The sequence below is a fragment of the Equus quagga genome, chromosome 17 (genome assembly GCF_021613505.1).
Source record: "Equus quagga isolate Etosha38 chromosome 17, UCLA_HA_Equagga_1.0, whole genome shotgun sequence".
NCBI classification, from domain to species: Eukaryota; Metazoa; Chordata; class Mammalia; order Perissodactyla; family Equidae; genus Equus; species Equus quagga.
Genome location: NC_060283.1, coordinates 39,478,226 through 39,492,046, shown reverse-complemented (window position 1 = coordinate 39,492,046; position 13,821 = coordinate 39,478,226). Strand labels below are relative to the sequence as shown.

At 38.1% G+C, this 13,821-nt stretch overlaps 1 protein-coding gene across 8 annotated transcripts in view; it reads left to right on the top strand.

Moving 5' to 3' along the window:
* GIGYF2 (GRB10 interacting GYF protein 2) overlaps nucleotides 1-13,821 on the top strand; it is a 125,739-nt gene that overhangs the window by 19,510 nt on the left and 92,408 nt on the right. For all 8 annotated transcript variants that reach the window (XM_046643159.1, XM_046643155.1, XM_046643157.1 and 5 more), the window contains one exon: nucleotides 6,108-6,191. In XM_046643159.1, the coding sequence (XP_046499115.1) occupies nucleotides 6,151-6,191 (41 nt within the window). In that variant the 5' untranslated portion in view covers nucleotides 6,108-6,150. The remainder of the gene's footprint in view (nucleotides 1-6,107; nucleotides 6,192-13,821) is intronic.

Genomic DNA, 13,821 nt, shown 5'->3' with positions numbered 1-13,821 from the left:
CTTTTGATAGATGTTTTTTGACTTGAATACTGATACGATTTTACAATCCTTTCTTGTTTTAGCTTCTATGAAATTTTCTTCTTTAAGTTATACCAGCCCTTTCAAAGGAATGGTAGCCATTGGACTTTGCTTTCAGACTCAGGGAAAATGAATGGCACCTGTTATTTTTGGAAACTGACTTGTTCACATGTGGTTTAGAACTCTTGTTGCTTGAGCAGACTTTTGGGATGCGAAATTGGTCTTGATCAATAGTTTTTTTTTCTTTTTTAAACCTTTAGCATATTCTTGTAATCTGAGTCTGAACTTCACTTAACATGTATTTGAATGCTTACTGTGTGTAACCACTGTCATCATTCTGAATGAGTTTACAAAAGTTCAGTATGGACCTCTTGTCTTTTTTTTTTTTTTTAAGATTTTGTTTTTCCTTTTTCTCCCAAAGCCCCCTGGTACATAGTTGTGTATTTTTAGTTGGAGGTCTTTCTAGTTGTGGCATGTGGAATGCCGCCTCAGCATGGCTTGATGAGCAGTGCCATGTCCACACCCAGGGTTCGAACTGGCAAAACCCTGGGCTGCCAAAGCAGAGCGCATGAACTTAACCACTCGGCCACGGGGCCAGCCACCCCTTTTCTTTTAAAAGCTTAAAATCTAGGTGGTTGTCAGGATCTATTTAGGTGAAAAGTTAAAAATAGCAATGTGAAACTTCTTAGATGTACAATGTGTATTCTACTGAAATTACTGATGAACTTCACATTAAATCAAGAGAGCATGTTTATTATACATTGTTTTAGATCAACAGCTGTGTCTTTGGAAATCTGTGCAATGGGAGTAGAAACATGAACGTAGAAGGTTGTTTATTGCAGGATTGTTTATAGTGGCAAAAAACTGAAAGTCATCCATTTCTATGGAACATTGTACAGCTTTTAAAAACACCGAGTTTATTCTTCATATATTTAGTAGATGTTTGTCCATGCAAATACAATAAGAAAGAAAGGCACATTTCGGAATAAAATATATGATTCTAGTTTTGTAAAAGCAAATAAGTAATGCCCCCTCCCCACCACTTATGTGTGAATATATGTTTGTCAGAATGGGAAGAGAGGCATGCAGGCATACACACTAGGCTAGTAACGTTTGTGCCTTGCGGGTTGGGAATGGATGGGAGGGGAGAGTGATTGCTTGCTTACTGGAGGTAGTATGAGTTCTCTTTTAGAAAGAGTGAATGTGGAGAAAGCTAGAGTCAGTGCATTTGAGTTCAGGTGAAAGGTTGGGGTTAGAGATAGGTAACCACATGGTCTTTCTCTTTCTTCATGTATCCTCCTGCACAATGTTTGCTGAGGCTTTGTTCTTGTAGCTTGAGCTTGTCCCTTCTTGATTTCTGTTTTGGGGGTAGTTTCATTCAGTTTTTGGTTGCAACTCTGTAGATTCATTTCCAAATCTCTGTCTTCCCATTCTGACTCTACACTGGAGTTCAAAAGACCATATTACCGTCTGTTGGGTGTCTTCTCAGGCACCTGGAATTCATTTTGTCCAAAACCATAAGTGTCCTTCCTCCCAAATTTGTTTTTCTATTTTCTCCTTCCTTTCAAGCTTTATAAACAGATTCAAAAAGCACCCCACCCCCAGTATTGAATCCTATAGATTCCATCCCAGTACTGCATCCTCTGTTTAGATTTTCCTTTCCAGAGGGAGCAGCATTTTTTTTCTACTTAGGGAAATATTTTATCAAGTAGGTATTTTAATGGATCCTTGGTTTGATACAGGCCATTCTAAGGGAGGGAGGGCAGGCCTTCTCAGGAAAAGGAATGGCATGAGCAGAACCACAGAAGGAGAATGCAGTGAAGAGTAGAAAGTTCTCATTTGGCTTGGAGTTTGGAGGTGAAACAGTAGGAGATTGAGTTGAGGAGCTACGGGTTGTCAGATTGATAGGAACCGAAAATGCTAGGAGTTTTGATCATACAAAGTATTGACTATTTTAAAGAGGGGTAGGCATGACCAGAGTGATACTTTATGAAGATTGACCTTGTTGGATGTGAGTAGTTAGAGGCTGAGTCAGGGAAGCAAATTAGAAATTTTATTGTGATAATGCAGACATGAGTTAACAAAAGTTTGACTATAGTGAAAGGAGAATGCAGGAGGAATTTTGAAAGAGGAATTGACCAAATATGAGACAAAATTAGTAGATACGAGAGAGAGAGAAGAGGATGGAGTTTCAGATGACTCTGGGCTTTTGAGCCTGGCTGACCATGAACTGTGAAAACAGTAGTACCTGGATCAGTTGTTGATGAGATAGATATCCACGAGGCGTGCCACATAGTTCATGAGAGAAAAAAATCAAATCTGTAATTCACAGCAGGGGTGAAAGTCTTTCCTTGGGAGGGGGGAGCAATTTAGAAATTTGTCGGAGAATTTTTCTTTGTTATTGTTGTGACAGCCCCACTCCCTGCATGCTTCCCTATGATTTAGCAGACATAGTTCTACCCAAAGTGTTAGTAGAGAACACCATTGTAGATTTAAAAAAAAGGTTCAAGACAATATCTAGACAGAGTTTAGATATTTTCCTCAGCATAGGAAAGTTAGGAGGAAAGTTAGAAAAGAGAAACTTTTGGGGAATGGTGACTAAGTAGGAAGGAAATGAAGATAGGTAAAAGATAGCATAGTGCTGTTCATGGAGGAAAAAGGAGGGCATAGTTTGAAGAAACGGCAATCTAGAGAGGCAGAAGAGCATGGTGGGAGCACGGCCTCCAGAGTCTGGTTCAAATCCTGACGTGTTGTAAGAATTCAGAGCTGTTTTCTAATGATCACAAGTCTCCTGGGAGTTTGAGTTGAAAACGTTTAGCTCTGTGGTGGTTAAATGGTGGCGAAACTTCGCTCATTTCAATACCTCACTGCATCCTTAGGACAATTGAGAAATAAGGCCCAGTTTCCATTCCAACTAATTTATAATTCAGAGGCATGATGTAAGACAATCCCTCCAGTACATATAAATACATTAGAACTGAGCTCATTTAAATTGGTTTGGAAGGAGCAATTTGGGGTGGGGAATTCAGAATTGGAGATTGCAGTATTTTAAGTGTTTAAATTAGATTTGTTCAACGATCATAACTCTTAGATTTCCTGCTTTAATTTGTAAAGGAGAACGAGCAGAGCACCATTTTGCGCAGTGTAGGTCTCTTTAGTTGGTAATTAAATCTCTTGGATTATTATTCTTAGGTTCTTAAGAGTTCTCCAGAAATCTTTGCATTAGGAAGTAATCTTATGGAAAACATGTTGTAAATGGTAGTTAGGTTCCCAGCTCAAGGCATTAAAAAAACTTAGGAGCTTTTGATGTTTGTACAGTATGGTAGTTTGGCACTACCTAAAGATAGGTAGGTGGAGTGATAAAGAGGACTGGAACAGGATCACCTTGCTGTTGTTCTTTACATGCTGCCCGAGTCCAGGGCTTTTCCTGTAATTCAGGACTGCTGCCTGCAGTTGGGCAGGTATGCACTACACAACTCTAGGGGCTCCACTTGCATCCTTTGTGGTAATGATGTCCCTGGAGTTTTGTGCTTCCACGACCTGTGTGGTCATATGTGATGGCCCTGTAGTAGTAATTGAAAGTGGAAACAAAATTAAATCTCTGAGTGATTTTAGTATTTTCACAAATATCAAATAAGTCAGTTTTTAATTGAAATTCGTGTGTTATAAATTCAGTCTGGTTCAGAGCTTGACTTGCTTTGTAAATTCAGAGCCGTTTTCCCAGGGTCTAAGTCCCATAAGAGTATAAAATGTTTGGTTAGATGGAGTTTGAAATGGTAAAAACGCTCCTTCAAGATGTTTGTATTTCAACAAAATCTTACTGTTGATGTAGTCTCTACAGTTCTGTTTATTAGTCAGGTAGGTCCACATACTTTTTAAAAGTACACTGAATTGATTTATACTAAATGAGGCCACAGGGCTAATTTGTAAGCAGTATACCTGTCTTAATTTACAGTGGACGTCTTACCTGGGGTCTGATCATCACTACCTTGACGAGTCATTTCAGTTGGGATGTACCATAATTTAATTGAATCCAGCATGCCTCCATTGTGAGATTCTTCAGTTTATGTATTACTAAGAAAGAAATCATAGGGCGGGCGAAGTAAATTCTGTCACAGAGTTCTTTTAAACTGATTTAGCAATTAAGTCTGGTAGACTTTTATTGTATGGTATGGGTTCTCATCAATTTAAAATTCAGTGATTTGGTGCTTGTGAAGATCTTCAGAGCAATCTAATCTGTTTAATTTTTCCCTCTTTAAATACTTCAGGGCTGCTGCATGTGGCCACGTGGCTTGTGCCATGTCAAGTCTCAGTAGCAAACCATAACAGGCTTCGTCTGGGTGTGTTTTTTTTCTTTCTCAGGTTCTGTGAAGCACTTGCAATCCTTTCTCCAATGAGGAGTTGGTGCACTAATATCCCATGGCCGTATTTCTTTCCTTTCTATTACACAATAAAATTTCATCTCAATTTAGGATCATATTATAATCTTTTGAAGACGTTTTAAGCAGCAGGTAGAAATGGGTACTAGCGACAACACAGTTGAAAGGATGACTGAGCAGCTATGACCAAGTTTTACCCTTGTGCAGACAGTGACAACTGTGACACAACTCCCATCAGACCAGTAGCATTTGTAACTTGGTATTTTTAATTAAAATGCTTTCTAATTTCAGAGAGGTTAAAATGTGAAAGAACGTGTGTCTGATTTTTTTTTGCATCATCAGTTGCTTAAGAGATAGGGAGGGGGGCACTAAGTTGATCTCAGCTTGAGTCTGGTGTGCATGCTGCAGGGAATCAGGGTTAAGTTGAACATAGGAATCTCCCTGGAGCCCACATGGTTGATAGAGGGCTAGAAATATCTTCTAGGAGCGGGGCAGATAAATGATTATGGCTGTTAGCATACTTTCATTTTGCCTTTTCTGCATTTTAAACCAATTTCTGGTTTATTATTCTTAGACCTTTTAAATAAAATTAACAGGGTGATGTGATGTATCTTGGAGAGATTTGCAGTATATTTACACTACTTACAATATTCTTCATTTTCTAAGCTCTGATATCTTTTTTGGCTTTATTGAGACATTATTGACATATAACATTGTATAAGTTTAGGTGTGCAGTGTGTTGATTTGATACATTTCTATATTGCAATATAATTACCACCATAGCCTTACCTAACACCTCCATCCCGTCACATAATTGCCATTTGTTTTTTGTGGCAAGAACATTTAAGATTTACTCTTCAGCAACTTTCAAGTGTATAATACAGTATTGCTAGCTATAATCTCCGTGCTGTACGTTAGCTCCCTAGATTTTGCTGATCTTATAACTGGAAGAGTTTATACCCTTTGACGAATATCTCCTCCTTTCTCCTACTTTCTAACCACTGGTAACCATCACTTGACTCTCTGTTTCTCTGAATTTGGCTTTTTTAGATTCCACATGTAAGTAATGTCATACAGTATTTGTTTTTCCCTGTCTGACTTATCTCACTTTAAGCTCTGATATCTTGAAATTGCTTTTGAAGGGTCACTTATGAAACTCATTAGCTTATTATTTTAATTTGATGGTCCAAGATAATTTTTTAAAGAATCACTAGAACATAAAGTGCTAAGCAGAAAGTAGGGAAAATTGTAATGGAAGCTGTCAGATAGGTAAGGTGGAGATGTGTTATTTTAAGAATCTTTGATGTACGTCTTGGTGATGGGAGGCCATTTCAAGGGAGTAATTTAAATTAAAATATAAAGCTATTACCCTTCATTCACTCCCCATTGCTCTAAGGCTAAAGAAGAAAATCCTTAATTTGGTTCCTAGCTCCCTGCATGGTCAGCTCCCACCAGTCTCACCAGCTTCTTCTTGTACTATGCCTCCTTTCCCCCAATAAACATCAAAAGATGATGAATTAGAATGTGAGGGTGGCTTTATTCATTTCACTTTGCCTGCTGTATTGTCATAAACAGGGAGTCAGAACTCTCATTCTGTTGACTCTGGTTGAGAGGAACATAAGCAAAACATACTCTTGAGCTATTCTTTCTGGGCTAGAATTCTGCATTTAATCCTCACTAACTGTATGGAGATATTTTTCTCTTTAACAGATTTCTCCACAAATAAAAATCTATTGTAAAAATACGGAAAAGAATGGCAGCGGAAACGCAGACACTGAACTTTGGGCCTGAATGGTGAGTTTTCAGAATTTCATCCTGTTTGATACTGGATGACTAGTATGGGAGTAAGACATTTGTACAGGTGTTGGGTGGTTTATAAATGTGCATGTTTTTCAGACTTTGCTTTGTGTGCCTGTTTGAAAACAATGTAACTAGTCTAGGAGTAAATTATATTTGGTTGATCACTGCATTCTGTACTCTATTTAAAAAATTTTCTTGGTCTGATTTTGTAATGATAATGGAATTAAAACTCCCCACAGTCCCAACACTCTAGCAAATGATTTATGGTTGCACCCTTGTATAGGTGCATATACAATTTTATATATGTAACATTTTTATGTGTGTATGTTTTCTGCTACAGTGTTGTTTTGTGAATGCTGTTCATAGACTTACTTGAAAAATAGTTTTTATTGAATTATTGTTTGAATTTTAGTTTATCGATGGGCTAGGCAGGTGGTCTAGAATTATACTGGCTATTAGCAGTGGCCCATCTGGGATTGGTGTAGCATAATAGCAATTAATTGACCTTTGAGTCTCTTACAGATGTGTTTGGACCCCGAATATGGAATTCTCATGGAATTTTGAGATCCATCAAATTGTAGTGTGACTTCCCCCAACCCTTCTTCCTTTTTCCCCAAAGTTGGTGATTGAAGATCCTCTCATCAGTGGCATGAATAATGATAGTTGTTTTTTCCATTCAAACCTTGAACTGGAGGCAGTATATAAAGTAGATAAATTGGAATCGTGTCTTAAGCATTCTTGATTGTTTCAGATGGTGGTGGTTTGATAAGTGATGCAGACTCCCTGTAGTAACTTCTTATTTGAGAGCTCTTATTAACTTACCTTATGATATTTATTTATTTTATATGTGATTCCTAAATTTTCTTGGCCCTTATAGCTAGCATTTGGAGACTGAGGAGGAATCACTATTTGAAGTTCTGAGAACTGATGAACTCATCTTTTGAGAGTTTATTTTGGAAATGTTGGCTTAAGTAATGCTGCACCTGTTTTAGTTATTATTTTATATTTTAAAAACAATATTCTAATTACCAAATCAATATGTTTCTAGAAAAATTAGAAATTACAAGTAAGTCAGAAAAAGATAGAATTACCATAATTTCGGCATTCATGATAACCACTGTAAATACATTGGTGTGTGTTTCCTGGTGGTTTTATGTATGCTTGTTTGTGTATATACATTTATTTTCACAAAAATGAGATCATACTGTACATTCAATTTCAATTTTGTAACCTGCTTTTAAAAAATAACCACATCAAAACCAGCTTTTTTATCAAGAAATATTTTATTTTAAATGGTTGCATTGTATGATGTATCATCATTTATTTAACTGGTCTTTTAGATGTAGCTTATATAGGATGTTCTCAGTTTTTCATTACTATAAAAATATTTTTTGTGAACATTCTTGTAGTTAAATCTTTTTTATTTATTTATTTATTTATTTATTCTTGAGGAAGATTAGCCCTGAGCTAACTGCTGCCAGTCCTCCTCTTTTTGCTGGAGAAGATTGGCCCTGAGTTAACATCCATGCCCATCTTCCTCTGCTTTATATGTGGGACACCTACCACAGCACGGCTTTTGCCAAGCGGTGCCATGTCCGCACCCGGGATCCGAACCGGCGAACCCCAGGCCGCCGAGAAGTGAAATGTGCACACTTCACCGCTGTGCCACCAGGCCGGCCCCAGCTTATAGTTAAATCTTTATTCACATCTTACTAACTTCCTTTATCAGGTGGATTTAGATTCATATGGCTCACTTTCTAAACCATTTTGTGTGCAGCTCTCTGCCTTTATCTAGACTTTGTAACTGCTTCTCTTTTGTATTTACTCACCCTCTTGTCTCTTTCTTTGTAAAAACATGATTAAAATCATCAGCTAATTTAAGGAAGTTTTTTTTTTCAATATCCCTCTAGTAAGAATTAACAAAAAGGCAACACTAGGAATTTAGCCAAAACAAAAGAAAAAAAACTCCTGATGCCTTATACCATGGGTTGACAAACTATGGCCTGAGGGACCGTAAATAAAGTTTCTGTAAGTAAACTTTTACTGTAACACAGCCACCCATTCGTTTCCATATTACCTGGCTGCTTTCACACTACGGTAGCAAGATTGAGTTAGTTACAACAGAGTCCATCCGGTGCGAAAAGCTTAAATATTTATTCTCTGGCCCTTTACAGAAAAAAGTTTGCTGGCCTCTACCCTAAACCCTGGGTTCCAAAGTCATTTCAGTGTGTCATTGACCCAGTCTATCCATGACGTCTTATACATCCTTTTCATTGGTACTCTGAAGTTTTGTTTGATGGTGTTTTGTTTGATGAGCCCAGAATTTTACACAAAATTTGAATTGAGGTGACTTTGGCAGAGGACAGTTACCAGGACCGTGCTTAAGCAGTAGCTTTACTTAATTGTTACCCTGCAGGCATTGGAGTTTAGGAGCCTTCCCTTAGTCATCTGAAATGCTGATAAACTGGGGAGGTGTAAGCAGGCACATTGCCTTTTTTGTACCAGCTATCAGTATTCCTTCTGGCAAAGGGAGTATGTGAGACCCGTAAGTAACTCAGCCCTGAGCTGGAAAGCTGCAGTATGAATAGAGACTGCTGCTGTGTTTTGCTGCATGTAGTACTACAGTCATTGTGAAACTTGGAATAAGCAGCTCTGTCCACAACACTTGAGAATCAAAGCTTAGAGTGATTACATTGAGTCAGTGTGTCACTGAACCATACAGAAACGTTAGTGATACTGTGTTCTGTTTACTAAGACTGTTGTTTTTATGATGACGCAATGATCAATGAACGATGGGCAAAATGAAGAGATTTCTTTATACCTGGGATAGCAGATGGGAGTGCATTAAAAATTATAGTAGAGTCAGACCAGGAATGACTTTAAGCGTGGACTTTTTAAGGTGTATCTGTGGAATCATTAGGTCTTAGCCTATCTCTATATTTAGAATAAAGAAATATATTACATAATTGCCAAAGCAGTTGAAAAAGATGTGATAGATTTAATAGAGAAGTAAAACAATTATAGATATGAAACAATAATCTTTACTCAGATGTCATCACCTTAGACCTTTCTCGACCGTCTATATAACACCTCCCCTTTACTCCTTATCTCCCTTTTCTGTTTAATTTTTTCTTCATGGTCTGTATCAAAACATAACATGCCAAATATATTACTCCTTTATTTTCTTTATTATTTATATTCCATTCTCCAGTCCCCACTAGACTGTCCACCCCATTGAGGGCAGGTATTTTGGTCTCGATTTTTGTATAGTTTGTTCACTGCTGTAGCTGCAGTGGTTAGCGCATAGTAGGATTCAATAAATAGTTGTGAAATGAATGAATAAATTGTTGGAAAGTAAAGTTGTTTTTAATGTTTTGCTGTTGTAAATATGTATGCACATCCCTGAACAGTTTTGTTTGTATTGCTGATTATTTACTTTGGAATAATTTCTAGGAAGTGGAATTATTAAATCAAAAGTTTCTTTTTTAAGGTTTTGGATGATATATTAACAGATGGACTACCAGAAAGATTATATGAATTTAATTTCCACCCTTGCCTGTTTAATTCACCCTTGACAAAACACTTCAGTACTACCTTAAGAAAAAATTTTTTTTAGTTCTAAATCTGGTAGATTTAGCTTTTTTAGAATTTTTTGTTGGTAGTCCCAGTAACAAAATAAGTCAAGCTCATTCCAGAAAACCTTGGAGGAAACAACAGTATAAAAAGAAAAGATCTAAGTTACACTTGGTTGTACTACCCAAAGAACCACTGCTAACATTTTGTTTGTTTCCCCCTATTCTTTTTTCTTTGCAGATGTTTGTATGTATACCTCAAGACATTTTAAAAACAAAACAAATTCATTATACTTGTTTTATTTATTTTTTTCATTTTGAGGATCAGAAATTTTAGAAAAATCTAGATAATAAAGGAATTTATTATAGGGGAATAATTGCAGCCAGTTACCTGGCTTTATGGGGCAGGAGCCAAGGAACCTCCTTTGGAGCTTCCTCTGTTTCGTCTCAGTGGCCTTAGGAAGTTTTCCCAGGTCTCTCCCTTCAAAAAAGGGTGAGGCACTTCTGTTTCTCCTGAAGCACTTTGCATATACCTATGGTAAAGTAGTCATGACTTTGTGATGTGTCTCTTTATGTGTTTACCTTACTCAGAAAAGAACCAATTGCATTAAGAAAGGCACTGTATTTCTCAGTTTTGGTGAGCCTGATGTTTAACTTAGTGTGCTGCACGTAGGCATTTAGTAAATGTTGAATGAAGGCATTCAAACCTTATGGGAGGGAAGTCGGGGCAAGAGAATGCAAATCTGAGATGGTTAGGTTACTAGCCATAATCTTTATGGAGTTGTGGGGAAAATGAGAGATGTTCTGGAGGAGGGAATGCATTAATAGTCCCAGTTTTCAGAAAGAGTAAAAGATGTCTATGTGATCTGAAGGGATAGTAAATTAGGTGTTATCCAAGGGTGTATTTTAGAAGAGAATATTAAGATTCATTTAGAAAACATTTTATCAAGTGCCTCGTATGTTTTGTGTCTTGAGTTAGATGCCATTAGGCAACAAGAAGAAAAGGACATGGTACCTACTTTTGAATTATTTAGTGGAGAAGCTGACACTAAATAATTTCACTATAATGTCACTGCTGTAAAGGAAGTATAATGCAAGTAAAGGATATTCAGCTGCTTATTTGATGCCTGTAGGTTTCTTATCCTTCATACTTTTCCAAAACTGAGCTCATGAGTTTTGCCCTTTTTATTTCATCTTAATATCACAGTGTGCCCGTTCACTCAAGCCAAAAGTCTAGGAGTTATCTGAGATATTTTCTTTTACTTCTCTGTCCCTGCATAATCCATCACAATGTTGTATCAATTTCATCTCCAAAATCTCTTGAATCTGTTCTTTTCTCTCCATTTTCATTGCCGCTACCCTAGTGTAAGCCACGACTGTCTCTGACATAAACTGTTGGAGCAGTGGCCGCCTGATGTTTCCTGGCTTCCATTCTTAACTTTCCTTCTAATTATTCTCCCCGCAGCAGCCAGAGTAATCTTAAAATGTAGATTGGATCAAGTTTTCTCCAGAATCCTTCGATAGCTATATGTCCATTTGTCTGACTGTTGAGTTGATGAGCTTTTTCTTCCACTCGGCAGTTAGTCCTATGAAGGCTAGGCAGGTACTTGTGTCTAGCCAAGGCCCCGAGAATCTAGATCTCTCTCCTTTTCTCCCTTTTGCTCGCTTTCTGGTCTCCCATCTCCCTCATTTTGTCTCTCTTCTCTTCCATCTCATCCTTTGCACTTAACCTCTCTTCTCCCCAGCAGTCCCGCCATCCCTGCCGGTGAAAATGCTTAGAAAAAATATTCCTAACAGCAGAAAGGGCATGTGTAAAGACAAGGGGGCAAGAAACTGCAGGTTTAAGAGAGGGACTCCAAGAGGTTTGCCTTTACTGTAATGTGAAGTGTGGGAGAGATGAGCTTGGAGATAGCCCTTCTATGTTAAGAAGCTTTGATTTTATTTGATTATGGTATGCCAGTGAAGCATTGTGAACAAGGGAGCATTTTATTCAGATTTGCATTTGAAATGAACAACTTGGTAGTGTGGAGGATGGACTATGACTAGTTAGATCCTTTAGGATGCTGTTGCAGCAGTACAGGTAGGAAATAGTCGATCAGGGCATGGCTTGAGAGATTTAGAATTTAACACTGGTGGGACATAGTAATTGGGTATGGCAGATGGTAGAAAGTGAGGAGTAAAGGATGATTCCTAGACTCTTAATCCAGTGGCTGAGTAGATGGTGGTATCCTCACCTGCCTTTGGGAATACAGTCATGTGCTGTATAACGACGTTTCGGTCAATAATGGGCTGCATGTACAACAGTGGTCCCATGAGATTAGTACCATATAGCCTAGGTGTGTAGTAGGTTCAACCATCTAGGTTTGTGTAAGTACACTCTGATGTTCGCACAACGAGGAAATCCCCTAACACATTTCTCAGGACATATCCTGTCATTAAGTGATGCATGACTGTACAGGTGATGAAGGGGGTTGGGATGAATAAGCTGATGAGTAGGGTTTTTGGCATTGTATGAAAGCTTGACTCTTTAGGGGAGAGGTCAATATGGAATTGAGACTCATGAGCTTACACACAAGTACTGTTTGATTCCCACACCTTCATATGTCTACATTGACATTCTAAATTGCTTTTATAAGCTGAAGTTTGGATTTTGGACAATAGTTAACAAGTGAAGATTTTGGGCTATCGTGGGGTTTTAGAAGCCCCACTGGGCCTTCTGTGTTAAACAGATCTCAGTGTGGCCAGGAAGATGAAGGAATAAGAATAGACAATTTTCCCTTGGATGTAGTGTTGTGCTTATTGATGAACTTTGCTAGACCAGAGGAGCAGTAGGGGAGAAGCCAGGTTGCATTGGCTTTTGGAGTGACTGGGAAGTGAGGACATGGAGACATTTCTGAAATGAAGAGGAAAGATGAGCACTGCACATAGCTGGAGGAGGATGCTGCATCAAAGGAGTTTTAAACCACTCTTAGATACAGTATTTAGAGACTTGAGAGGAAAGCAAATAGGGATTGAGTTTCTGTGAGAGACGGTTGTATGGAGCGAGATCTTAGAGGCGGTAAAAATCAGTGGTGGGCTTTTAGGGAGGGCTATTACCCAAATATCTGTAGGTGAAGAGGGACTTGGAATAGGATTTGTTGATTATTGAGTAGAGCACAACCACTATCCTAATTCAGGCTGCCATCTTCTCTTAGTTTGAATTACTCTCAGCTTGCCTTGGCCTGTTCTCTTTACAGTAGCTGGAGGAACCTCTTGAAAATGCACTCTGGTCATGTTACTCTTAATAGGTTTGGTGCCTGTAAGAAGTGTTCTGTCCCTAACATTGGAAAGCCCTTGAGGAGGGTTCTCTGGAAGGGACCCAGAATGGTGAGTGGATTTGAAACTCGTGAGGAACGGAGGAAGAAAGTAGGGATGTTGAGCCGTGAGGAGGAAAGTCTCTGGTTTCTATTTGCCGATACTGGAATGATGTTCACTTGAAAGAGGGCTTAGATGAGCCCTCTAGTGGTAGAAACTATTGGGGAGCATGTTGGGTCAGTATAAGAAAAATATCTTAAAATAATTTGTAAAAATATGTACGTATATTTTACAACTAATGTTTGGCAGAATAATCATTGGCCATTTTAAATAAAAAGTTGAGACCTCATTGTTGGAAAGATCTTGGTCTTTTTAGTTGTAAAAATCCAGGTTTGAATCTTTGTTCTGCTGGCTGTGACTGTGGGCAAGTTGTTTAACCCTCGGTTTCATTTTTCTCATCTGTTTTATTGGAGTTGTTGTGAAGCTTAAATGAGATTAAATGAAGTAATGTGTATGTAAAATTCCAAGTCTTGGTTCTCAGTGGATATTAGTTACACTTTTTCAAAGAAAAAGTTGGAAAGAGTCCAACTTTACATGAATTTGGTGGAAAGCAGTTTCTTGGAAGGTCCTTCAGTGGTAGAAGGATTGCTCCTTTGTGGGCATGTTGTTTTCTTACGTAGTTTTTAACTTGTTTTATAGGAGTTGGACTAAATGACCTCTAAGTCCGAGAATAATTGGAAAGAAGACAAAAGACCAAC